This window comes from Podarcis pityusensis, assembly GCF_964106645.2.
Source record: "Podarcis pityusensis genome assembly, chromosome: 16".
Classification (NCBI taxonomy): domain Eukaryota; kingdom Metazoa; phylum Chordata; class Lepidosauria; order Squamata; family Lacertidae; genus Podarcis; species Podarcis pityusensis.
The window spans coordinates 8808634-8836243 of record NC_138041.1 but is presented as its reverse complement, the minus strand read 5'-3'; the positions used below and the strand labels follow the sequence as shown (position 1 = coordinate 8836243).

Sequence of the window (27610 nt, the reverse complement as noted above, 5' to 3'; positions counted from 1 at the left end):
TTTAGAAGAAAAAAGTAAATATCAGTGCTGTTGTTCTGCGGCAGGGGGGAAAAAAAAGACAGAGTAACGCTGGGTTTCGTAACATCCCAGAGCAGCAAAGTTCCCCGTTGGAGGCAACGAGTTGGAGACTTGTTTACATTGCGGAAAGAGTCCTCCCTTCCCTCTTTTGATGCACAGCAGGGACTGTGGGTAACAAAGCCCCTCGCTTTCGAAAGGCCAAATCTCTATTGCCCCCAGCCAGATTGGGGTCACGTTTATTCCTGCGCAAGACCAGCGGCACAGCCTTGTGCGTTGTACCCATGACTCAGGGACCGTACACATGCTTTCTGTGATGGAGGAAGTTTGCTGTTGTGCCCAGGTCCTTTTTCGGGCTTCCGATTGGCACAGTTGGCTGGCCTTTGACAGAACAGGATGCTGAACTCGGCCTTGGGGGAGCTCCTGTTGTTCAGTCCGAAGCCTTTCCCATGGTAGGGTGGTGAGAAGGACAATTCTGGGACTTACAGTCCGGCTCAGCTAAAAGGCAGTTTTGCACCCGCTCATTCCAATACCACACGGCTGCACCGGCCCAATCATAAGGTAGAGTTAGCCTCAGGTGTGAGTTTCCTGGGGGGGGGCAGGAAGCAGCACTAAATCCCCAGATGACTACCTGTCTTCTGCCCCCTTCAACCAGGAAAGAGTTGCCAGACAGATCAGTTCCTTTGCGTGAAATCAGGGAAGACACAAAACGGCACCTTGTCCCGTGGCTCAGCTTTGCGTACAAAAGCCCCCTGGCCCAGTCCTTTGCTTCCCTAGGCTGGGAGAGACTCCCTGTCTGAAACCCTGGAGAGCTGCTGCCAGCCAGTGTAGACAATACTGAGCCAGATGGAGCAACTGTGGCTCGCCAGAAGGCACCGTTCCTTTGAACCAGGTGGCAAAATGTCCTGGGCCAGCCCTGGAATCTGGCCCGGATGCCCTTCCTTGGCATGTAGAAAAGGGCCAACGATTGCTCAAAGTGGTACCCAAAACCACTTCCTTCATCATCTGCCGCTTCAGGGGTGACAGCTCCTCCGACCGCAGACAGCTACCTCCCTGACTTCATGAATCCAGGAGGACAGACGCTTCCTGGAAAGAACTTTCAAAATGTAGGGACAATTTGTTGGTGGTGCCTCCAACCGTTTTCTCTGCCAGCCACAGTGGGCCGGAAGAAACCTTGCGGCTGTGCGCATCCCCATCACAGAACCCAGGCAGGGACTTGGCATATCTGCAACCACCATCTTCGGTTTCAAGGACACTTGAGCTCTTCCTGATGAGCGGCGAACAAAATCCTGAACGTGGAGCATCTTCGGAGCGGCCCGACTCCGGATGGAAGAGCAGACACCTTCCCTACATCTCAGCAGCGTGGGCGGACGCCTTGACGTCGGCGCTACCTGATGTCGGTACGACCCAAGGGACTCTCAACGATGTCCCAGATGCCTTGGCTGTGCTCCTGACGCTCCACATCCTTCAGGGTACATACGGTACCCACATGCGGGGACGCTGCGGCACCCAATAACCTCCCTAAATCCGACGTCTGTCGGCTACTACGGCATCAGGAAATAGTCCGCGTTTGAAACATCGTAGGGGCTGTTCTCCGGGATGCTCGGGGTGTCAACAGAGCTTTCGCTGAAGGGCGAAGCCGGAGGGGAGAGAAGAGGAGATGAACTCAGAGGAGGCTCAGGAGTCATGAGGGTCAGGGAGTGTGGTGGGGCGGTGCTGGATTTCTCTTCTCCGCAAGGCGACGTCCCCCATTTTTTCCTATACCTGGAACAACCCAAAAAAAATATGGCAGGCTTTGAGATCACATTTCTACCATCACATCCATGGGAGGCTTAGACGGCTTTAAATGCATTTATACACCCTTAAGATATCAATGACTTCCCTTCTCTTTCCATGGTTCATTTCTGCATACAGTGGTGCCTCGCAAGACGAAAATAATCCGTTCCGCGAGTCTCTTCGTCTAGCGGTTTTTTCGTCTTGCGAAGCAACCCTATTAGCGGCTTAGCGGATTAGTGCTATTAGCGGTTTAGCGGCTATTAAAAGCTTAGCGGCTTAGCGGCTAAAAGGCTATTAGCGGCTTAGCGGCTTAGAAAAAGGGGGGGGAAGCGAAAAAAATCGCAAGACTCGCAAGACTTTTTCATCTAGCGAAGCAAGCCCATAGGGAAATTCGTCTTGCGAAGCGCATCGAAAAACGGAAAACCCTTTCGTCTAGCGGGTTTTTCGTCTTGCGAGGCATACGTCTTGCGGGGCACCACTGTATCATAAATCCCTGCATCTTTTACATAAACTATTCAGTATTTCAGTATTTCCATTACTACATCCCTCAAAACTCGTTTATACTGATGAATTTATCTTAATGCTGCCAATGTTTTCAGGTGTGCACAATGCCCCCTCATATAGTCAATAAACGTTTTCCAATCTTCTTTAAACCTATGTTCTTCTTGTTCTCTTATTCTATATGTTAAGTCCGCAAGCTGAGCATATTCCTTCAGTTTAAGTTGCCATTCTTCTTTGGTTGAGACCTCGCTCGTTTGCCATTTGGGGGCTAAGAAAACACGGGCCGCAGTAGTGGCAGACATAAACAACCGTTTTTGACACCTGGGAATTTCAGTCTGAATTATCCCCAACAGAAAGGACATTGGTGTGTTTTTTTGGAGGGGGGAGTGATAATAGTAGTAGTAGTAGTAGTAGTAGTAATAATAATAATAATAATAATAATAATAATAATAATAATTGTATTTATACCCCGCCCTCCCTGGCCAAGACCGGGTTCACATAGGCTACAAGATTAACCCCACTCAGTGGACCAGAATGTGGTCTAAACCCCACCCCCTTTAAATCCATATCAATGAAAAGGAAAGAACTCACTCTGAAAATCACCTACAGGTGGTACCTAACACCAAAGAAATTAGTGCAAATATGCCCAGGAACCTCACCAAAATGCTGGAGAGGGTACACCTCCACAGGCACATCCCTCCACATGTGGTGGGAATGCCCCAAAATCCAACTATTCTGGACAACAGCCATACGAGAAATATGTAAAATAACTAAGCAAGTATTAGACACCACCCCAGAACTGGCCCTACTAAACATCTTCACTGCTCCCAGTAATCAACATCCCCCCCGCAACTCCCGAAAATTAGGTGGTCTTCCTTACCGGAGAATGACTCCAACGACCAAGATGCCAACAATTCCAGTCACGCTTACAGCCATGATGAGGAACAAGTACAGAGGCGCAGAGGCAGCATTTTCCACTAGAAGGGACAAACAATCAGGGAACACAGTTAGGTCAGGCTACCCTCTTCATTTCCCACAATGCCTCCAGCTTTGCACCTCTTTGGGGCAAAGGCAGGGACCCTCAGGTCCAGGGTCCAAATGCGGCTCTCCATCTGGCCCTTGGCCAGGTTGCCTAGCAGGGAATTCGGCCCTCAGTCCAAAAAAGCCTGCTGTGGGGCATTGTGGGAAATCAAAATGGAATCGAATTTGTGCCCCACCTTTTTCTCCAAGGAGTTCAAGGTGGCGTACATGACTCTCCCCCTCTTCCTTCAATCCTCACAACAACCCTGTGAGTTAGGCTAAGCTGAGAGGCAGGGTCTGGCCCAAGGTCACCCACAAATAGGGAGCACGGCTATCGCCTGCCATCACCACTAGGGAAGCCTACCTTCCAAAGATCCTTGCTCCCGTCACCCCCAGTCTTTCGCCCGGGCGATGTCTCCGTATTTTTTGCAGCCCTTAGCATGTACAATTGCCAACAAAGGTCCGTATAGTTAAAGCTATGGTTTTCCCAGTAGTGATGTATGGAAGTGAGAGCTGGACCATAAAGAAGGCTGATCGCCGAAGAATGGATGCTTTTGAATTATGGTGCTGGAGGAGACTCTTGAGAGTCCCATGGACTGCAAGAAGATCAAACCTCTCCATTCTGAAGGAAATCAGCCCTGAGTGCTCACTGGAAGGACAGATCCTGAAGCTGAGGCTCCAAGACTTTGGCCACCTCAAGAGAAGAGAAGACTCCCTGGAAAAGACACTGATGTTGGGAAAGATGGAGGGCACAAGGAGAAGGGAACGACAGAGGACGAGATGGTGGGACTGTGTTCTCAAAGCTACCAGCATGAGTTTGACCAAACTGCGGGAGGCAGTGGAAGACAGAAGTGCCTGGCATGCTCTGGTCCAGGGGGTCACGAAGAGTTGGACACGACTAAATGACTAAACAACAACAACAGCATGTACAAAAAGCCACCTTTGTACAAGCGAGGCCACGAAAGGAGGCACACTTACCTGTCGGCTTACTCATGACGACAGGGAGCTCAGAAGTGCACTTGGGCTTAACGGTGCTGGCAAAAGGATCAACCTGCAAGAGAGAGCAAAAAAGGAAAGGGCTGTGAAATATATTCGGATTCGAGAGTGGATTTCATGCTCTTTATTCAGCTCATAGTGGTGAGGAGGAATGGAAGTTCCCCCAGAATGTCTGTTTTATATACATTATTTACACAATGGGCCCCACGTGATTGGCTAATTCCGGGATTCACCTGTAGGCCAATCAGGTTGCGGATTCACTTCCACCTGGAGCTGGATTGGGTGGCTCCTGTGGACCAATCAGACTGCTGCATTCTGGACCCTATTGTTCTAGGACCAATCAGACTGCTGCATTCTGAATCCTATTGTTCTGGGACCAATCAGACTGCTGCCTTTTGGATCCTATTCAACTCAGTACATAACAGGCTGAGTGCAGCCAACTCTGAATAGCTGCATCTCTCCATTTAGACAAGGAACCCTCAGTGGTCAAAAAGAGGAAGCAGGGTTTATTAGGGGCCAGCGTCTCGGAAACAGGGGCTGTAACCGCTGAGAGGGGCAGCTGGAGCCTATGAATTTTGCTAGCGGAGCTGTTTTGAATGCTTGTGGCGGGCTTGGATGGGTTTTTGACCTTTTAAAAATTCATTCTCTCAGAATATTTTAGTTGGTGTGGAGGCTACAGATTTCCTGAGTCATGTAATAAACAAAAATCTGCCCTTATTCCCTTATAGGGGGCACAAGAGCCCTTATAGAGTCCTTTGTAGGTTCTCCATCGGTCGGAGAAAATAACAGAGGCCAACCAGAGAATATTGAGAAGCAAAGCAGCTAGTAAGCCTGATCTTTATTGATCTGTTGCAACAAGGTGCTCCCCTCAAACACAGGAAAGGAGGAGGACCCAGAACAAAGGCGTGCCTGCCCTTATATAGACATTTTAAATTGCCCGCCCTGGAGTCCAAGACCACCCCCAGAAACATCATACATACATCACAGAAGGGGTGTAGCTCAAGATCACCCCCCAGATACATCATACCTACATCACAGAAAGGGCGGTCTACAACAAAAATCTGAGTGCGCTGTTTATCTCCTGTCTGGCAGATTACCTGTTAATGGTCACTTGATTGGATACCCTGGGGAGCCTGGCCAGATTTTTGTTTATTACAGTCAGAAGGGTGTCTTCATGAAGAGGATTGGGTTCTGGCTGCATTATTATTATTATTATTATTATTATTATTATTATTATTATTATTCACCACCTTCTAAAGCTCCGTCTCAAGGAGATTTGCACATAAGAAAATAAGAAAGAGTTAACAACACGAAAACAACCAAGATATTTAAAACAGCGCCAAAAATCTAACAAGCGGACACTTGTGGCCAAGACCCATTCATCCAACTGGGAAAGCCTGTTTAGAGCCAGTGGGGTGTTAGTGGAAGCAGGGTCAGACTAGGACGTGGGAGAGGCCAGGGTTCAAATCCTGACCCTTGGCTATGAAGCTCACTGGGAGACCTTGGGTCAGTAGGCCCCCTTGAGCTCCTTTGAGGAAAAGGTGGGATATAGAATAAATAAAATAAATTGTAGCCCTAGGAATCATAGAATCATAGAGTTGGAAGAGACCACAAGGGCCATCGAGTCCAACCCCCTGCCAAGCAGGAAACACCATCAGAGCACTCCTGACATATGGTTGTCAAGCCTCTGCTTAAAGACCTCCAAAGAAGGAGACTCCACCACACTCCTTGGCAGCAAATTCCACTGTCAAACAGCTCTTACTGTCAGGAAGTTCTTCCTAATGTTTAGGTGGAATCTTCTTTCTTGTAGTTTGGATCCATTGCTCCGTGTCCGCTTCTCTGGAGCAGCAGAACACAACCTTTCTCCCTCCTCTATGTGACATCCTTTTATATATTTGAACATGGCTATCATATCACCCCTTAACCTCCTCTTCTCCAGGCTAAACATGCCCAGCTCCCTTAGCCGTTCCTCATAAGGGGAATAGGAGGGGAATAGTGTGGGGGTTTCCTAACAACTCTCTGCACCCCTAATGAACTACAGCTCCCAGAATTCTTTGGGTGGAAGCCATAACTGCTTCAAGTGGTGTGGTACTGCTACGGGGCCTAACTTTGGAAAATTGAGAAACCAAAATGAACAGATTATCCATTCTCCCCCCACCCCTGACCCCAATGACTGGGGTTGGTGAGAGCTCCTGGTCCACCCACATCTGGAGGGCCACACCTGAACTTCAGTGACAAGTGGGTAGATTTGGGTTGAATTTTAGGGGAAACACATTGATGGTAAGTGGTCGATAAGTCCCCTCCCTCCAATGTTAGGATTTTATGAGCCGCTCCCATCAGACGGTGGAAGTGCAGGAACTCTTCACTTGTTTTTGAAACTACATCAGAGACTGGAGCGGGGTATATATGGACTGCTTGCAGGGAGGGTGTTCCAGCGCTCTGGAGCCACAACCCAAAAGGCCCTGCTTCTTGTAGGAATTACTTACCTCTGAGGGGACCAGTGTGGTTTCTGAGTAGCGGTCCTTGGTTTCTGAAATGCCAAGGAGAAAAAGAAGGGATTGAATAAAAAATATATCTGGGGGCGAGGCACAGAGAGAGAGAGAGAGATGCTTTGTTGGGCTGTGGACAAAACTCTATCTTGAAGCTAGACCCACAAGTCCATCTCCTCAGGCATCAGTGACTCAGGCTTGTGTATGTGTTCTGCCCACCCCATATAAATATATATTTTACAAAAGTACCACTTTGCAGGTCCAAAATACATTTCCCTCAACTCCTCAGGAACTACAGCCAGCTTCCACACAACTGATATTAGGGGTCGGCTGGTTTTCGTGCCAAAAAGCAAAGCTGGGGAACCTGTGCGCTGCCCCCTAGATATCGTTGGACTCCAACTCCCACCAGAACAGCCTGCCAGAACGGCCAATGCTTCGGGGATGATGGGAACCAGAGTCCCAGCAATATCTGGAGGGCCGCAGGTTCCCCAGCCCTGTCCTAGATGCATGTCCCAACCAATCAGGGATTCACATGTTAAATGCACTTACAGAGGCGTCAAGCGGGGAAGGGGAGCCCGTGACCGTCCAAACAGACTCCAACTTCCATTAGACCATTGTTTCTTCTAGCTTAGTATTTTCTACACTGACCCGCAGTGGCTCTTTGGGGCTTTGGCATGCAAAGCTGATGTTCTGCAGCTGAGTTAGAGAACTGTTAGCCAGCTCTGACCTAGCTAACCCCTCATTCTGCTCCTTGGCAGGTTGCAAAATGGCGGCCCTTGTGGCATGCAACATCACAGAAAGCAGTCAAGTACAACATTTCCTGTTTGCCCAGAGTGGACACACAGGGGGATGTTACTCCAGCCAGGAGGACTTCCTGCCACACCTGTTTGGAGCATCTTTCCCCTGCGTGTGACCAGGTAGATGGGCATGATCCTGGGAGACCCTATAAAGGCCTAGTCATGCAGCCATCTTCCCCTCTCCTTTTGCCTTTCCGCCTCGTTCCGTCTTGATGTTTTTGCTGTCTGCTAGCTCTCAGCCAGCAGCACATGGGCTCAATCCCATATGGTTGGTGCCATTTTACCATTGTACTGTGGAGAGTGTATTAACTTATGGTCTCTGTGTGTGGCTTGGGAGCTGCATGGCCAGGGAAAAAACAATGCTGTCCAGGGTTGGAAAGACTGCAGAGAGAAGAATTGGGTGCACTCTTCCCACCTTGGATCAAATCTATGCTTCCAGGTGCCATAAGAAAGCTGCAGAGATAGAGCAGGATAGTACGCACCCCGGAAATTATCTCTTTCAGCTTCTGCCTTCTGGAAGAAGGTACAGGGTTATAAAGACCGGGACTAGCCACTTGAGAAACAGTTTCTACCCAAATGCAATTCTGGTTCTAAACGCAGTATAAGGAGTCTCTATAGTATATTGTGGGGACACGGGTTGCGCTGTGCGTTAAACCACAGAGCCTAAGACTTGCCAATCAGAAGGTTGGCGGTTCGAATCCCCACGACGGGGTGAGCTCCTGTTGCTCAGTCCCTGCTCCTGCCCACTTAGCAGTTCAAAAGCACGCCAGTGCAAGGAGATAAATAGGTACCGCTCTGGCGGGAAGGTAAACAGCGTTTCCGTGCGCTGCTCTGGTTCACCAGAAGTGGCTTAGCCATGCTGGCCACATGACCCGGAAGCTGTACGCTGGCTCCCTCGGCCAGTAAAGCGAGATGAGCGCCGCAACCCCAGTCGGCCACAACTGGACCTAATGGTCAGGGGTCCTTTTACCTTTATAGTATATTGTATTTTAAAATGGGGTTTCAGAGTTTTTAGGGGTTTTTGAATGTCTTATGTAGATTTTTCAATTTCATTGTTCTGTATGGGACAATGACAATAAAGATATCGTATCGGGATGAACCCACACTCTCTTCTGCAACTACAAGCTAAAGCCTGCCTTCAGGATCATACTGTGAACTGAATGTAAGTAAACTTCCTGTTTTTCTTAATAGAAGACTGTTGCGTCTTTATTCTTTTAAGAGGGAACAAAGGGGATTTACCAGGAACAAATCCAATTTGGACAAGCCAGACTGGATTGTTTAACTCAAGAGATTCAAATGAATCTACCAACTAGTTTCCTGCAATATACAGGGGAGTATACTCTGCTACCAGCTCACTAGTGTAAGTGAGGAAAAACAAATACTTAATCAATACAGTGGTATCTCTGGTTGCGAACAGGATCTGTTCCGAAGGCCTGTTCGCAACCTGAAAAGAACGCAACCTGCGTCTGCGCACGTGCGGGTGGCGATTTGCCGCTTCTGCGCATGGCGTTTTGCGCGTCTGCGCATGTGCGAGTGGTGAAACCCAGAAGTAACCCTTTCCTGTACTTCCGGGTCACCGTGGGATGCAACCTGAAAACGCGCAACCTGAAGCAAACGTAACATGAGGTATGACTGTATATCCTCTCCTACTATCCACAACATTCCATATAAGGAAGGGCACGGGAGGGGCAACGGAAAGGGCACTGCCAACCTGTCCAGGGCACTCCAAAGCTCTCCCGGCTCCATTCGCTCCAGATCCCTTGGTTGAATTCTTCCCGGGCCCGTACCTGGATGACATGGCGGACACCTGGCATCACGTCAGAGATGGTGTAGGAAGTGTATTCATCCTGAAGGTGAATCTGTAGCCGAGAGAAAGGGAAAGGGGCACAGCTCAGTGGCCTGGCATGCAAAAAGTGCCAGGTTTAATCTGTGGCAGCACCGTCAGGTGAGTCTGGGAGGGACATCTTTCCTGAAACCCTGGAGAGCTGCTGCCAGTCCGTGTAGGCAATGCTGAGCTAGGTGGACCCAGAGTCTGATTTGGTATCAGGCAGCTTCCTGCGAAAGCCAGATCTTCAATATGGGACCATGAGGACTGGAAACTTGGTATGTAAGGGAAGGAACAGAGCTCAGTTGTACAGCAGATGTGCTGCATGCAACAGGCCCAAGCATCTCGAGGGAGAGCGGCAGATGGCTCTTCAAACCCTGGGGATTTGCCACTGCAAATTAGCACAGCCTAGTGGAGAACCTGTGGCCTTCCAGTTGCCACAACTCCCATCATTTCTAACCAGTGGCCTGGTTGGCTGGGGCTGATGGGAGTTGTAGTCTGACAGCATCTGAAGGGTCACAGGCTCCCCAGCATCGCTCCATTAAAGTGCATTAAATATGTGGTCCCTGATTGGTTGGGATATGTGTCCAGGACAGCGATGGGGAGCCTGCGACCCTCCAGATGTTGCTGGACTACAAATCCAATCACCCTGATCATTGGCCATGCTGGCTGGGGATGATGGGAACTGTAGTCCCAACAACGCCCAGCGGACCACAGGTTTCCCCGCCTCTGGTCTAGTGAAAGATGCAGCCAAGAGGCACACAGGAAATAAGGTGGGGACGCCCATTATTTCTGCATCCCGAAATCGAGCATTGCAACTTGTATAGGTTCAGGGAATGCCTGCCCTCTCCTCACCCCAAAATCAAAAGTAAGGGCAGACCTTGTTGTACGCTGTTGAGGCTTCCACCCGGTAGCGGATCTCGAACTGCAGGCGGAAGAAGGAGGAGCCCCAAGAGGGAGGTTTGCGCCAGGTCACAAACAGTTTGCGGGGGTGCAGCTCCACGTTCCTCACCTCCACGTCGACTGGTGGGTCTGGCTTCACTGTGGGGGGGGGGCGGGGAGATCAGCCAGAAAGGTTTAAAAAAACTGATACTACCCTTGCTGGTACCTTTCCCAGGAAAATCAGAGGCTCACTATGTCAGGTTCCTATTGGAAGACCGGACAAATGCTAGAACATTAGCAGTAGCAAAGTTTTTATCGGTCGTTGCAAGAACAAATAATCCCTATATTCTGAACAAAATGCTTGTTTAACCAGGAGGTAGGCTGTATGAATTGTATATTGCTTTGTAATGATTTGTTGGGTCTCTGGACCGTAATAAAGATTGATGATGATAATCAGGTTTAAAAAAGGAGAAAGGAAAGTCTCTCTCTCTCTCTCTCCTGTTTTCTTCAACATGTCATCGATGCAATAATGGAGCATTTGTGCTGGATTCATGCTGGACCGGAGTATCAAATGAGAACCAAACTCCCTTTCCCACAGACAACACATTCACAATTAGAAAAACGAGACTTGGTTCATTCACATCTTGACTACTGCAGTATAGCTTTCTCTCTTTGATTTCATTTCCTATTCCTTCTGTGGTACCTAACATAACTGGTGTATGTGCACAGACATGCATATATATTTTTGAACTAAATGGCCAATGGTATTTTTCGATCAGCATCATATGGAGATGGGGTGGTAAAAACAAACTGGTCTGTGAAAATGCCCCATTCCTCCATGGCATGCTCCTCTAACTTTTATCTTTATATTCCAGTAAGTTATTTTGCTCTCATTGTTGAAAAACAAAAACCTTGAAACCTGATTTGACTGGATAATTTCAATGTTTTTCTTTTATCGTTGTACAAACAAGGACGATTTTATAACTTTTTTTGTACGTAGCTGTTACATGCAGAGCAATCTGTCTTTAAGTAGGGGTAAATTACTCTAAACAAAAATTTGATCTTGGATAGTTTTCCCTTCAAGTAAAGCGTCTTGTTGTTTAAATAAACTTCTCGTTTAAAATAAAAACAAAACCTTTCCCGAATCTCCCAACCTTCTGCTTCATTAAAAAGGTAAAGGGACCTCTGACCATTAGGTCCAGTCGTGGCCGACTCTGGGGTTGCGGCGCTCATCTTGCTTTATTGGCCGATGGAGCCGGTGTACAGCTTCCGGGTCATGTGGCCAGCATGACTAAGCCGCTTCTGGCAAACCAGAGCAGCGCATGGAAATGCCATTTACCTTCCCACCAGAGTGGTACCTATTTATCTACTTGCACTTGACGTGCTTTCGAACTGCTAGGTTGGCAGGAGCAGGGACTGAGCAATGGCAGCTCACCCCGTTGCGGGGATTCGAACTGCCAGCCTTCTGATCGGCAAGCCCTAGGCTCTGTGGTTTAACCCACAGCACCACCCGCATCCCCCAGCTTCATTAGATGCTCACAAATTCAGATGTTATGAGAGAGTGAGAAAAACCTCTCTCTGTCGACCATGCCGGGAAGGAAGATGATAAGAGTTCACAGTTGCTTCCCAGCCATGTTAAACCATTCACGGCACATGAGGGGAATGACCAGAGGCTCAGGAAGGATTCCGAGGGCCAAATGGAGAGATCTGGGGGGCCACAGACTGATGCTCCCCCAGTCCTGATTCTACACTTTATAGAATTATGGAATTGGTGGAGTTGGAAAGCACCCATTTTTGCCCCATGTGGGGCTCTAAAGAACAGCCCTGAGATTAAGAGTCTCACGTGCCCAGGAATATTTGGGAGAATTTGCAAGCAGCAAAAATCTGCAGGGAGGAGAGTCGGGCACAGGTAGATTCACTCTAGCTCCAGCACAACATCATAGCTGTCAACCGTCCCTTATTTGGCGGGAAAGTCCCTTATCCCAGCGCCGTGTCCCTCTGCTGTCCCTTATTGATGGATGTCCCTTAAATTTCCCGGGTTTCAAAGGAAGCAGCTCCTCTCCCTCCCTCCCTGCTGGCCAGGGAGGAGGGAGGGTCCAACTGTGTTGCTTGGCTGCGTTGCTCACCCAATAAGGAGTCTAAGAACGACTGGGGGGGTGGAGCTTGCATGCCTTGTGCCCATCAAATCGGCCGCATTGCCTGGAGACTTGCCTTTGCTCAGCGCTTCCCAGCGGAGAGGTGACGGTGGTTTTCCTTGCTGCAACCCCTTTGCCGGGTTGCTGCGCTGTGGGAACCACCGCTTGAGGCTTCGTTTGGCTGCTGGTTGACTAAAATCCCTTATTTTGGCTGCTGATCCCTTATTTTCGAGGCTGCTGGTCCCTTATTTTCAAATCTGTAAGTTGACAGCTATGCACAACATGCGCCCTAGCACATGGCGTACCGGCCCCGATTCAGAGTAAAGGTGCTGCTACTCACACAGATTTTCGGTGCTGATGAAACTGTGGCTGCTCAGTGCTCCAGCCAGATTGAAGATGCAGACGGACACCTTCAGGATGTGCACGTCGTCAGCGATTCCTTCTATGCGGCAAGAGAACTTCTGGGACTTAGCGTAATAGCGGCATGGCTGCTCGACGCGGTTCACCCCGACGAAACTAGGGGACACAGGGGGAAAGTGTGATAGGAATTTTGAGGTCTTCGATATATGGTAATGTTCATAACTGCACGTACATAGATCAGCACAGGAAGACTGACCTGAAGCCATTTTGATTCCTTAACTGAGCAAATGTTTTCTATGCATGGCCAAAGTGGAAAAGCCTCCCCATTGTCTTTTCCTTCACAAATCGTGTCTTAAGGGTATGTCTGTGTTTGAATAGGGTGTGAGCCTGTGACCTGGCCCAGGAACTAAGTATTTATCACTACAAAAGAATGGCCCCAGGCAATCCAATCAAGTAACCTGCCAGACAGGAGATAAACAAGGACAGGAGAAAAACAACATTCAAATTTCTGTTTTAGACCGCCTTTTCTGTGATGTAGGTTTGATGTATCTGAGGGGTGGTCTTGGGATGTCTGTATGATGTTTCTGGGGGTGGTCTTGATCTACAGGATGGGAATTTCAAAAGTCTTTATAAGGCCTTGCATGCCATTTTTCTGGGTCCCTCCTCTCTCCTGCGGGTGAGGGGAGCACCCTGTTGCAACAGATCAATAAAGATCAAGCTTACTACCTGCTTTACTTCTCAATATTCTCTGGTTGGCCTCTTTTATTCTCTCCTACCAATAGGGAACCCATGTAAGGACTCTATATGGGCTCTTGGATATCCCATAAGGGAAAAGGGCAATTTTTATTTACAACAAAAGAACACGGAATGCTCAGCCGGAGAAAGGGAAGACACTGGATCTCGCCGCGATTGAGCACAGCCAGCATGGAAATGCCATGTCTCGCCAGCTACAGTGCATGACAGCGGCCGATGAGCAGACCCTGCCTTGAAATTAATGGGCGCAGCTGACGGAAGGCCGGTTGATTTCAACGGATCTTCTCTGCGGGTGATCAAGGCTGGTACGCACTGTGCATTTAAAGCACATGTGCGTGTGTTTTCTATTCATCTTGCACTTAACAGCAGACCCACCTAATCTGCACTTCCCAAAACAATGTGCAAATTGAAACACAGCCATGCTTTTGAAACTTGCACTTCTCCAAATTTTGCAACGGGAACAAAAAGCACACGCATATACTGTACTTCAATAAGGCATGGGTAAAAAATGCACACACTGGTGTAATCGTCATGCATAATTGTACCATTCCTTTGTGCGCTCAAAAATAAAATGTGCCTATTAAGGAAAATTACATACTGTGTAATTTCACTATACCGTACCTATTAATCGCCTTCTAAGCTACCGTCTCAAGGCGATTCACACATCAGATAAATTAAAAATAGTTAAAAGCACAAAACAACAGATGCATTTCAAAGTTATACATTTCAAACAAGACGGAAACCCTAATAAACGGCCCTTGTGATTCAAGATACATTGATCTAGCTGGGAAAGCCTAACAGAACAAAAATGTTCTGACTCTCCTTCCCTGACGATTCACAGCGATCAATAGCTCAGTCAGTCAGCATGAGACTTTTAATTTCAGGGTTGTGGGTTCAAGCCCAGATGATCCTTGTGGTCTCTTCCAAATTGTTATAAGAATGCTAAGGTCTCAAATATAAATTAAATGTTCATAAATGTACAAGGCAAACACATACACAAGTACATAAACCATGTGTCTGAAATAGTATAGGAGAGTAATCCTGAAGCCATTTTTACTCTCCCAATGACCTCAAATGCAGTAAGGAAGGCAAATGGGGAAAGCCTTCCCAATGCCTTTATGCTTGCAAATCCTGTCTTAAGGACACATTTGTATATGAATAGGGTGAGCCTGTGACCTGGATTCAGGAACTAAAGAATTAACCATCACAAAAGAATGGCCAGGCTACCCAAGTAATGCAATAAGTGACCATTATCAGGTATCCTGGCAGACAGGATTTCTGCTGTAGACCGCCTCCTTCTGTGATGGATGGATGGATGATGTTTTTTGGGGGGTGGTCTTGGGCTACAGGGTGGGCAATTTCAAAAGTCTATATAAGAGCTTGCGCACCGTTGTTCAGGGTTCTCCTCCCTCCTGCGTGTGGTGAGTGGGGACCCTGTTGCAACTGTTCTTTGAATAAAGATCAGGCTTACTAGCCGCTTTGCTTCTCAGTATACTCTGGCCAGCCTCTGTTATTTTCTCCTACCGATAGGGAACCCGTTTAAGGACTCTATAAGGGCTCTTGGATACTCCATAAGGGAAAAGGAGCAGTTTTTTCTTATAACAAATTTTATGATTCTATCTTCTAGGTGATAGATAAGGGTGATCACACAGGGTCCCCGGACATTTCACCGTCTATTGATCCCTGTGCCACCACTTTATTTCTCGCTCCCACCACCCAGGCCCTACCTGGTACAATACTGAGTCCAGTCAGGGTTAGAATGGAACATAAACTTCTGTTTATTTATTGCAGTTTAACAAGCGTGTGGTTTCATAAACGGTATCGGTCAATTACAATCATGGGGTGCCTATCCAGACCTATAACTTCCGCTACCTGCTCTCACTCACTAAACCACCTCTCAGATATTTGCTTGTCTTCCTAGCCCCTAACTGTTCCTGACTCAGCTTATTTGGATTTGATATCCCGCTTTATCACTACCTGAAGGAGTCTCAAAGCAGCTAACAATCTCCTTTCCCTTCCTCCCCCACAACAAACACTCTGTGAGGTGAGTGGGGCTGAGAGACTTCAGAGAATTACACCATTACACCAAACTTAAACTTATTACACCAAGCTTATTTCACTACACCAGCTCAATCTACCCACAGACTCTATCCCAATTCACTCCTACTCCAACCAACCACCCAACTCCCAACTGAACTCTCCCCTTTGCCCACCCCAGAGCTGGTTTTATAGTCCCTCTGACTCCACCCCCCTGGGTTCTGATTGGGTAACCTGTTTAACTATTTCACCTCCAGCACTCTCATCTGTTAACGTCACACAGTCTCTCTGGTGATACCTAGTAGGGTAAATTAGCATTGGAATACGGAAGAATTCCCATCAGGATTTACTTTATCAGTGCAAACCGATGTGGAAATATAGAAAAGCGAACTCAAGATTGGGGTGGGGATGACAGGGTTGCCCATTGCTAATGGGAAGAAAGCTATGACAAACCTAGACAGCATCTTAAAAAGCAGAGACATCACCTTGCCAACAAAGGTCCGTATAGTAAAAGCTATGGTTTTCCCAGTAGTGACGTATGGAAGTGAGAGCTGGACCATAAAGAAGGCTGATCGCCGAAGAATGGATGCTTTTGAATTATGGTGCTGGAGGAGACTCTTGAGAGTCCCATGGACTGCAAGAAGATCAAACCTATCCATTCTGAAGGAAATCAGCCCTGAGTGCTCACTGGAAGGACAGATCCTGAAGCTGAGGCTCCAAGACTTTGGCCACCTCATGAGAAGAGAAGACTCCCTGGAAAAGACCCTGATGTTGGGACAGATGGAGGGCACAAGGAGAAGGGAACGACAGAGGATGAGGTGGATGGACAGTGTTGTCGAAGCTACCAGCATGAGTTTGACCAAACTGGGGGAGGCAGTGGAAGACAGGAGTGCCTGGCGTGCTCTGGTCCATGGGGGCACAAAGAGTCGGACACGATTAACGACTAAACAACAACAACCCAACAACCCCGACATCCCTCATATCATATCCGCTGCCACAGTTTAAATGTTTCCCCAGCCTCCACTCACTTTTTCTGCACCCACATCCTGGCTTTGGTGTGGCTGGACATCCCACGAGGCGTCTTCCACTCGCAGAAAATGTCCTTGGCTAAGCTCTTTCGGAAGCAGGTGAAATTTGGCGCCTCTGGCGGTTCTGAAAAGGGGGAAGAGACTGTTACATGGGGGCAGGATACGCAGCCTTCCGCATATTCTCAGGATCTCTGGTACTGGCTAGTTAGTTCAGTTTAACAAAGTTCACCGGATTCCCTCTGCATATGCAAATGTCTGGCTTGTTTCGTTCCACATTTCACTTGCATGCGCTACCTTCTCAAAGCTAAAACCATGTGCAAGGTTGCTTACCCTACGGGATTTATTTATTTTTTTACAAAATTACAAAAGCATTCCTAAAGAATAAACCAACCATCAAAAAGTGCACAACCCAACAATTTGCACATGAATCACAGTAAGATCCAAGATAAAGATATGGAATAAAGTGTATCAATAAAAGGAAAAAACAACGGTCAACAATGTTTTCCCTCAGGAGGCAGCAGACTCTCCTTCATCAGAGATTTTTTAAGCAGAGGTTGGGCGGCCACCTGTTATGGATGCTTTAGTCGCACGGGGTGGGTCTAGATGACCCTCAAGGTCCCTTCCCTTCTACAATTTTAATGATTCTATAATACCCCAGCCCAAGAGTCTGTTCAGCAGCCTCAGCTTCTGTAGCTGGAGGCAGTCAGGGTCCCAATTTGTCTCTATAGAAGCTTTATTCTCTATAATGATGGAACTGACAGGTAGAGAACACTTTTATTTTTAATAATAATAATAATAATAATAATAATAATAATAATATCCTGCCCATCCAACTGGGTTGCCCCAGCCACTCTGGACAGCTTCCAACAAATATAAAAGCACAATACATATTTGTTTGTTTGTTTGTTTGTTTATATATAATATAATATATATTTATTATATGGAAATGGAATCTTTGGATTTTATTTATTTATTTATTTAAAGCTTTTATTTATACATTTTCAAATTTATACATTTCATTCATTTTACAATCATTTTAACATTACAATGTTTGACTTTGACCTTCCCCCTCTTTCTGCAGTTCCTTAAATTAATTTTTTTACTATCTTCTGCATATCCAAATTCATTTAATTTGCTCGTTTCATTATCTACTTTAAATATAAACTCTTATGAAACTGCAGGTTATTCCAATAATCCTCCCAATGTTTCTATCTGTTTGCAATTTATCTGTAAATTACACACACACACACACACACAGACACACACACTTTCTTATCCCTTTGGAGCTATGCTGTACCTTTGTAATTCTCTTTCCAGGCTGTGGCGTTTTACGGTTTAAATGTCTGGTTCTTATTTTATTTCTCTTTGTTATGTTGCACTATTTATCATTATCATTATCATTATTATTAGTTAACAAATCGTATATCCCCTAAAACATCCGAGCCACACCAGGAAGCATTCCCCATCCTTCCCAGGTGAACAGAACAGAACAGAACCCGAATAAAAAGTGATTATACCATTGCCCGAGGAGGGTGCAATGGGAGACGGAGGAGGGGGCGTGTCCTGGGGAGAGGGGGCACGGCCACGAGGAATCCCGAGGGCCAGGTGGAGAGGCCTGGGGGGCCACATTGGGCCTGAGATCCCCCTGCCCTGGCTCAGGCCCTGGGAAATCAATTTCAAGGAAGAGGGAGGGCAGTAAATGACCTGACCGGGCGACAACAAAACCCAGTCAGAGGTCCAGCTGAGCAGAAAGGGCCCTAACCCTCTCGAAGCGTCTCCCTCACCTTCTACCATCAGGCGCAGGGAGCAAAGGAGGCGGCGGCTGTCGGTGTAGCAAGCGTAGCGGCCGGAGTCACTGAAATATACCGACGGCAGGAAGAGGCTGGGTCCGGGGATCACCTGCCTGCCGGTGGATGCGCTCAGGTTCCTTCCGTTGAACATCCAGTACACCTGCGTGATGTTCTCTAGCTCCCCCTCCAGGCAGGGCAGGGTAATGTTCATCCCTGGCTGAACCAGAATCGTATTGGGAGACACAGCTGGGGGCGGAAATAACGAGGCAAGAAGAGAGAAAAATGGTCGTCAGGTTATTTCCCCAGAGATGTTTATCCTCTCTTCCCTGAGATGAACCAAATAGAGTAATACCTCGGGTTACATACGCTTCAGGTTGCGCGTTTTCGGGTTATGGGCCGCCGAATCACATTCTCAACCCAAGAGTCCACTGTATACAGAAATCATAGAATCATAGGGCTAGAAGGGACCCTGAGGATGGTCTAGTTCATGAATATGCAGCCGTCCCACAGGGATGGAGAACCGGGCGCATCGAAAGAAGAATGGCAGACGAAATTAATGGACTATGCAGAATTGGGCAAAATGACAGGAACGATTCGAAACCTGCTGGACCAGAGATTTACAGAAGATTGGAAGAAGTATATGAATTACTTGAAGAGCAACTGTAGTCAACAAATTACGCTAGTAGGACTACAAGAAGTTTTGTAAGGAGGAATATACAAAGTGTTACAAAGTAGAAAAAGATAGAGATGTTGGTTATGAGTTTGAAATGTCATAGGGAAAATAAGAAATGCATACTAAGATATTAGACTGGAAAATTTTCAGACAGGACTGATGGAAGTCCAAAAATTGAATAAGATGTAAAAGTATGTTTCCTTACTGTTGAAAACGGTATGTTAAAAAACTAATAAAAATTTATATTAAAAAAAAAACCGAGTGGGGAAAGTGTTGTTGCGCTCATTTCCTGTTTACATCTGTAGGCATCAGGTTAGCCACCGTGAGAACAGGACGCGGGCCTCGGATGGGCTGCTGGCCTGATCCTGCAAGCTCTTCTTCCTATTTCTAAGCTGGAGAAAGAAGCACAGCTAGCAGGCAGCTGCCATCATGAAGCAGAAGCTGTCCCAGGAGGATATGCTGCAACATTTTGTTGCAAACCCCACTTTCCCACACAGTTACATAAACAGGCCAGGCAGATTCATTCATTCTGGCTGGTTGGTAACCTGTTTGTGTGTCGGGGAAGGGGGGCACAGTCATCTCTGCACTGCTTTGCCCACCCAGTAAATATTGACAAAAGCTACCTTCACCTTTCCAGGAGTGGTTTCCTAGCAACAGGAAAGGACACGCTGTGCAGGGAAACGCACCCCCCCACCTTGCTCTATGGGGCCCCTGCACTGGCGAAATCCACCACTTAGCATGAGTGATACCCAGGTTACATCAGAGGACCTCATCCACAGCATACAGTCCAAGCACATTTCATGCACATAGCTTCCCCAAAGGGATTTTGGGAAATGTCGTTTACTCTGCATATACTCCGTATAGTTAAAGCCATGGTTTCCCCAGTAGTGATGTATGGAAGTGAGAGCTGGACCATAAAGAAGGCTGATCGCCGAAGATTGGATGCTTTTGAATTATGGTGCTGGAGGAGACTCTGGAGAGTCCCATGGACTGCAAGAAGATCAAACCTATCCATTCTGAAGGAAATCGGCCCTGAGTGCTCACTGGAAGGACAGATCCTGAAGCTGAGGCTCCAGTACCTTGGCCACCTCATGAGAAGAGAAGACTCCCTGGAAAAGACCCTGATGTTGGGAAAGATGGAGGGCACAAGGAGAAGGGGACGACAGAGGACGAGATGGTGGGACAGTGTTCTCGAAGCTACCAGCATGAGTTTGACCAAACTGCGGGAGGCAGTGGAAGACAGGAGTGCCTGGCGTGCTCTGGTCCATGGGGTCACGGCGAGTCGGACACGACTAAACGACTAAACAACAACAAAGTTTACTCTGCACAGAGCTACACTTCCCACCCCATTAACAAACAGCAGACTATCACTGGAAGAATTTCAGCAGCTGCCAATCAGCTGTCAATGTAAGTTCTACAGTAGGTGCCAGTCTTGGCGGATAAATCCCTATGAAGCTTGGAACAAGGATATCTGAAATATTGTCTCATGTTGTTGTTGTTGCCATATGTGACTGAATCACTGAAGGCAGTTATGTGAGAGAAAGAGCAGCCTGGATTAATAATAATAATAATAGTAATAATCATAATCATAATAATCATAATTTATTATTCGTACCCCGCCCATCTGGCTGGGTTTCCCCAGCCACTCTGGGCAGCTTCCAACAAAGATTAAAAATACATTAAAATGTCACACATTAAAAACTTCCCTGATCAGGGCTGCCTTCAGATGTCTTCTAAATGTCAGGTAGTTGTTTATCTCTTTGACATCTGATGGGAGGGCGTTCCACAGGGCAGGCACCACCACCGAGAAGGCCCTCTGCCTGGTTCCCTGTAGCTTTGCTTCTCACAGTGAGGGAACCGCCAGAAGGCCTTCAGCGTTGGACCTCAGCATCTGGGCAGAACGATGGGGGTGGAGACACTCCTTCAGGTATACAGGGCCGAGGCCGTTTAGGGCTTTAAAGGTCAACACCAACACTTTGAATTGTGCTCAGAAACGGATTAGCCACACGGGTGATCCCAGGAAATCAGGGATCACGCAATGATGTCACCCTGCTATGTGGCCCACCCGCTTTGATGATGATCATCTCAGGGCAGGTTACAACAATTAAAATGCAACACCAAAAAACAGATTAAAACAACTTAAAACGACAGAAGTAGCATGGATCCTAAAAAGTACATCTCAAATATCAAAGGCCGGACAAAGGTTTTTTATTTTCAGCATTTGCCAAAAGCTGTGCAATGGGAAGCACACCAGGCACGCCTCTCTAGGGAGGGAGTTCCACAATTGCAGCAGAGAAGGCATGCTCTAGTTATCTCTCGCTTGGACTACTGCAATCCGCTCTATGTGGGGCTACCTTGAAGGTGACCCGGAAACTACAACTAATCCAGAATGTGGCAGTTAGACTGGTGACTGGGAGCGGCCGCCAAGACCACATAACACCGGTCTTGAAAGACCCACATTGGCTCCCAGTATGTTTCCGAGCACAATTCAAAGTGTTGGTGCTGACCTTTAAAGCCCTAAACAGCCTCGGTCCAGTAGACCTGAAGGAGCATCTCCACCCCCATCGTTCTGCCCGGACACTGAGGTCCAGCGCCGAGGGCCTTCTGGCGGTTCCCTCGCTGCGAGAAGCGAAGTTACAAGGAACCAGACAGAGGGCCTTCTAGGTGGTGGCACTCACCCTGTGGAATGCCCCCCCCCCCCCAGATCTCAAAGAGAAAAACTACCAGACCTTTAGAAGACATCTGAAGGCAGCCCTGTTTAGGGAAGCTTTTAATGTTTAATAGGTTATTGTATTTTAATATTCTTTTGGAAGCCGCCCAGAGTGGCTGGAGAAACCCAGCCAGATGGATGGGGTATAAATATTATTATTATATTATTATTATTACTGGGCTGCTGCCACTACCCAAGCTTCTGAGAATGGAGGAACTAACAACAGCCCCCTACCATTTTAGCACCGGAGAAGGTCTGTAGGGAAGGAGGACAACCAATTAATAAGCTCTGTCGAAGAGGGCCTCTTTATCAGGGCCATCTCATCACAGAAGTCGGGGCTTTAGCATGGCAGCACCCCCCCTTTGGAAAACCTCCCATCACATATCAGACAAGCGCCATCTCCATCGTCTTTTGCCAACTACGGCAGAATCTCCTCTTTTAATGAGCTTCTCAATCGGAGATATTTGTCCCAGTCTTCAACTGCAATGCACCGATTTTTGGAACTAGTTACAGGTAGGTAGCCGTGTTGGTCTGCTGTAGTTGAAACAAAATTTAAAAAATCCGTCCAGTAGCACTTTAGAGACCGACTAAGTTTGTTATTGGTATGAGCTTTCGATAACAAACTTAGTTGGTCTCTAAGGTGCTACTGGAAGGAATTTTTTTTATTTCATTTTTGGAAACTGTTATTCTATATGTCCAAGTGTTATAAAGTGCCTCTATTTTATCTATCTATCTATCTATCTATCTATCTATCTATCTATCTATCTTACCAAACAATGATTCCCCAAAACGGTCCATAGATGATAGATAGATAGATGATAGATAGATAGATAGATAGATAATCAATCAATCAATCAATCAACCAATCATCTATGGACTGTTTTGGAGAATCATTGTTTGGTAAGCAGAACCAGTCCTTCATCTTCCTTTTTGAAGCCTTCCAAGTTGGTGGCTGTCCCAGCCTCCTTGTGGGAGTGAGTTCCACAGTTTAACAATGTATTGCACTTCCATTTGTCCTGAGCCTTCCAACATTCAATTGCCGCTCTGTGAAGGGAATGGAAGGAGCCTAACAACTCCCTGAACCAAATGACAGCTCTCAGGATTCTTCGGGGACGACCGGGTGGTGGTGGTGGAGAACCATGCCTGCTTAAAGCGGTATGATACTGCTTTAAATGTGTAGTGCGGACAGGCCTCTCCTCTCTGTCGGAGGCCTGCGGGTTCCTTGCCCTTTCTTGCAGTCTCTCCTCCCATTGCTCTTGAACCGAATTAATCTGCTTTTGGGAACCCGGCTGAGCTGTCGGGGGGGGGGGGGAGTGATTAGCTTCTTGGGGAAAAGGTCATGGGGGGGTGTATCCATCGCTGAGCGGGCAACACGGCCCGCACCCCCTCTGCCTTTCCCTGCTGCGTTGCCGAAACCCAGGACGCAACGAAATGTCAACAGCCCAAAGCAAACAGTCCGTTCACCTCCCTGGGCTGGCCTCTTGGCCCTTCCTGGTCCTCTGCCAAGAACAGTTGGTACTCGGCCACGGAAAGATCACGGCGCTTTGCTAATCCGGGAGCTTTCATCTCATTGCATGGATTTGGGGAGGAGGGACATGGTGCCCACAACCAGGCTTAGGCCCAGACTATCTGAAAGACCTTATCCTCTCATACAGATCTGCCAGGGCTCTGAGATCTTCAGGAAAGGCCCTTCTCTCAGTTCCATCAGCCACACAGTCCCGAATGGTGGGGACGTAGGACAGGGCCTTCTCAGTGGCTGCCCCCAAACCGTGGAACTCAGTTTTCCTCGGGAAGCTAGACTGGTTCCCTCCTTGCTGTCTGCCTGCCAGCAAGCAAATGCTGTTTTATTCCACTAAAGGTAAAGGTAAAGGGACCCCTGACCATTAGGTCCAGTCGTGGCCGACTCTGGGGTTGCGGTGCTCATCTTGCTTTACTGGCCAAGGGAACTGGCGTACAGCTTCTGGGTCATGTGACCAGCATGACTAAGCCGCTTCTGACGAACCAGAGCTGCGCACGGAAACGCCATTTACCTTCCTACCTATTTATCTACTTGCACTTTTACGTGCTTTCGAACTGCTAGGTTGGCAGGAGCTGGGACCGAGCAACGGGAGCTCACCCCGTCGCGGGGATTCGAACCGCCGACCTTCTGATCGGCAAACCCTAGGCTCTGTGGTTTAACCCACAGCGCCACCCACGTCCCTTTATTCCACTAGGGCTCGTGAATGTGCTTTTAACAGTGCTGTCCTGTTTTCACTGCCTGCAGATTAATAAGATTTGGGGTTTTTAAAAAATATACTGCTTTAATTTTATGATTACTCTTTGATGATGATCTTTTATATGTTTGTAGCTTTTTCGTTTTTTACCTGTGTTGTTTTTAATTTGCCTAAGCCACCTTGAGTCCCAGTCTGGGGGAAAGGCTGTGTATAAATAAATATCAGCTGGATAGCTCAGTTGGCTAGAGAGTGGTGCGGATAATGCCAAGGTTGCAGGTTCAATCTGTGTAAGGGACAACTGCCTTGCAGGGGGTTGAACTAGATGACCCTCAGTGTCCCTTCCAACTTTATGATTCTATGATGATCAATATCAAACAACACGGGAGGCTCTGGCCCTCCAGATGTGCCTAAACTACGACTCCCATCATCCCCTGCTATTACCAATGTTGGCCTTTTTTTAAAGCAAAGGCCTTTTTTTAAAAAAAAGAAAAAGGTTTTAAAGTTGTGCTGAACTGTTTGGACATCTCTTCTTATTTTAATAGATTTTGTTTTATTTCGTTTTAATTCTGTTACGGCTTAATTCTTTTTAAACGAACCTCTTCTACATGTTTTTATCCCTGTTGTTTTTAATTTGTGTAAGCGGCCTTGAGTCCCGGGACTGGGAAGGATGTGAATAAATATAACAGCAGCAGAAGCTGCACGGTTTTCACAGTATGATTTGGGGCTTGATCCTGGCATACCGAATGGCATATTAGCTACAGAAAGACAACACAACTGCGGTTTCGTTATCAACTTAGGAGGAAGAGGAGCCACACAGAAATATTTTTTTTTTAAGGTTTCTAAATCGAGCCTCCTGCCTTCTTCCTGCTGTTGGTTTTCTTTCTTAAGAACTTAAAAGATCTGGTTTGCATGCAGGAGGTATCAGGTTCGAATCCAGACACCTCCAGGTAAGACTAGGGAAAGACCTCTAAAACCCTAGAGATCTGCTGCCAATCAATGTAGACAGAGAGAGATGGACCTATGATTTGATCATTTTTTAAAAAATGGTTCATATCAATATAATAATGAGAATAAATAATAATAAATAATTCTCAAGAGCAGCAGGTCTGAACACATGTCATCTCTGGAAGCAGAGAAGGTCACTTTCCATTGACGACTGGAATATGGATGAGTCAGTTAAACTGGCAAATGTAATTAGTGCTGGAGAAAGTTGTTCAGCTGTCTGAACGGCTTAGGAGTCAGAAAACCCGTTGCTGGTTCTGCAACAAATTGTCCTGAGATCCACCAGCTTCCGCCTGTCCTTAATGTAGTTTCATTGTTCTTTAGATAAGGCAGGCAAGGCTGCGTACAACACACATCTCCCCCAAGAAAAGAACCTGGAGAACTGTAGTTTTAAGGCGCTGGGAATTGTAGGATTGTCAGAGGCAATCTACGGTTCCAGGGGTTCTGCAGGGGATGCTATGTGGTTTAGATATTTGGTGCGCCCGCAACCACAGATAAGATAGCCCTTATCTTCCTCTATCCTGCTGCAACCACCATTCGGAGCCGGCGGCGCGATCATTCAAGAATCTCAAACCACTTCTCCCCTCCAGCCTATTCTCACAGACCGAAAACTCAGAGGTGTGTGGTCTTCCCAAAGGTGAGCCCCGGACTCCATTCCCACAATTGGGAGCCAGGATTCCTGGCCTTCCACTCTCCCTCTGCCACTTCTTGCCGCTCTCAAGCACTAACCACTAGGCGCCACATCTGTGCCGTCCCCTCCATCCGGACCCCTAAACGCCAGCCCCTTCCACAAGGCGCAACGACAAGTTATAGGAAGAAAAAGAAAATAGAGAACCAACAATTCAGTTTCTCCAAACTTTTGAGGGGTGGGTGCACACACAATTTGCGCGCGCGCAATTTGCCAAATTAAATGTGCCAAACTGAAATTGCGGAGGCTTCACCTTTCCATTCACTGCCTTATTATCCCAATAAATCCTCACCGACAGAAAGCCCTTTGAAGGAGTGTGGTATAGCGGTTAGAGCAGCGATGGGGGGGAAACCTGGGGGCACCTTCCATATATACCCAGGCTGCAACTCAACTCATATGTAAGAAATCAATATTTGAGCATGGCAGCGTCTGAATGTTGGAACTCCCTGCCTATTGATGTTACCCTTTTGTTTTACTCTTTTCGGCACCCGCTATGAACATTTTTGTTTTAGTCAAGCCTGTCTAGAAACCTAGAAAACTGATGCACGAGTTTGAATCTGCTTTTTAGCTTATCCTTGGTTTTAACAATCTGCTGAATATTTCTGGGTTTTTGGCTCTTTTTAACTGGCTGTTCTTAAGATGAAACATCACCCAAGGGTAAAAGTGTCCTGAGGCACTTCCTTAAAAATTTCATTCTGTCAGCTTAGCCTGCGTACTTCCTTGCTGTGAGGGTCAAACGATGGGAGAAGCAACAGAGAGATCGATCATAATAAATTTAATTAAGTTCATCCTGACAGGGCAGACAATCTCTTGCTCTTAAGAAGAAACATACCCCCAGTTCGCGTTTCCCTAACATGCCATTTTCTCTCAGCCTAACCTACCTACAGGGCTTTTGTGAGGATTAAATGAAAGGAGAAATAAATCTAATAAATAAATTTAATACATTTCCTCCTTACAGGGCAGGCACCTCTTGTTCAAAACGTGCCCCCAGGGTAAAAAAAAAAAGGGAGACTCCCCCCTAATTTTTCATTCTCTCAGCCTAACCAACCTACAGGGTTGTTGTGAGGATTAAATGAAAGGAAAAATAAATCTAATAAATAAATTTAATACAGTTTGAAACGTGCCCCCAGGATATAAAAGGGAGGACCCCCCCCCCTAATTTTTCATTCTCTCAGCCTATCCTCCCTCACAGGGTTGTTGATAGGATCAAACGAAGGAAAACACAGAAAAAAAGCTTTAAAAATTCATCCTTACAGGGCAGGCACCTCTCGTTCGAAACATGCCTCCACGATTTATTTTTAAAGGAGATTTCCCTTTATTTCCCCCCCTTCTCTCTTAGCCTAACCTACCTCACGGGGCTGTGGTGAGGCTCAAAGGGGACAGATCGCAGGGCGCAATCATTGAAAGAAGCGCATTTTTGCAGGGCAAAGGACTGGGGGACTGGCTCGTTTCCGCAGCATCGCGCAAATATTTAAGCCGTGCCAACCAGCCATGCAATGGGAGAAACAAGTCTCTTTTTCTCACCCGGCTTCGGGCACAGCTGCTCCTGGTCCACCAAGCCGCTTGCAGCCGCGACCAGCTGCGCCACCCAGGAGACCCCGAGCAGCCACATGGTGCCAGGCAGGTGCCAGCTGCCGCTGCTGCTGCCCCCCCGGCTTCTTCCAGCCAGACCCCCCGGGCTGCCGTGCCACCCTCGCCTTGGCACCATCCTCGCTCAAGCAGCGAAGCGTTTGAGGAACTGTCCCGAGGGGAGGCTGCTGCTGCTGCTGCTGCTGCCTGCCTGGCAGGGTTGCTCTGGTTGGTTGTGCAAGCCGGGGCGGGCAGGTGGGTTGTGCAATGGGGTGGAGCTGAAAGGGGAAGCAGGGCTAGGGGGCAGAGTGACAGCTATGGGGTGGGGAAGAACCCTCCGCAAGAGAGGCC

The 27610-nt window shown here is 47.4% G+C and overlaps 1 protein-coding gene across 1 annotated transcript; it reads right to left on the bottom strand.

The window, feature by feature from the left end:
- On the bottom strand, positions 1 to 27447 carry IL6R (interleukin 6 receptor). The gene is made up of 10 exons (XM_080984705.1): positions 27215 to 27447; positions 18399 to 18650; positions 16615 to 16738; positions 12777 to 12952; positions 10300 to 10460; positions 9306 to 9453; positions 6795 to 6838; positions 4291 to 4363; positions 3173 to 3269; positions 1 to 1779 (listed from the first exon to the last, which is right to left on the bottom strand). The coding sequence occupies exons 1-10, from the start codon at positions 27396 to 27398 to the stop codon at positions 1560 to 1562; spliced, it is 1479 nt and encodes a 492-aa protein (XP_080840831.1). The 5' UTR covers positions 27399 to 27447; the 3' UTR covers positions 1 to 1559.
- Positions 27448 to 27610: the final 163 nt, after the last annotated feature.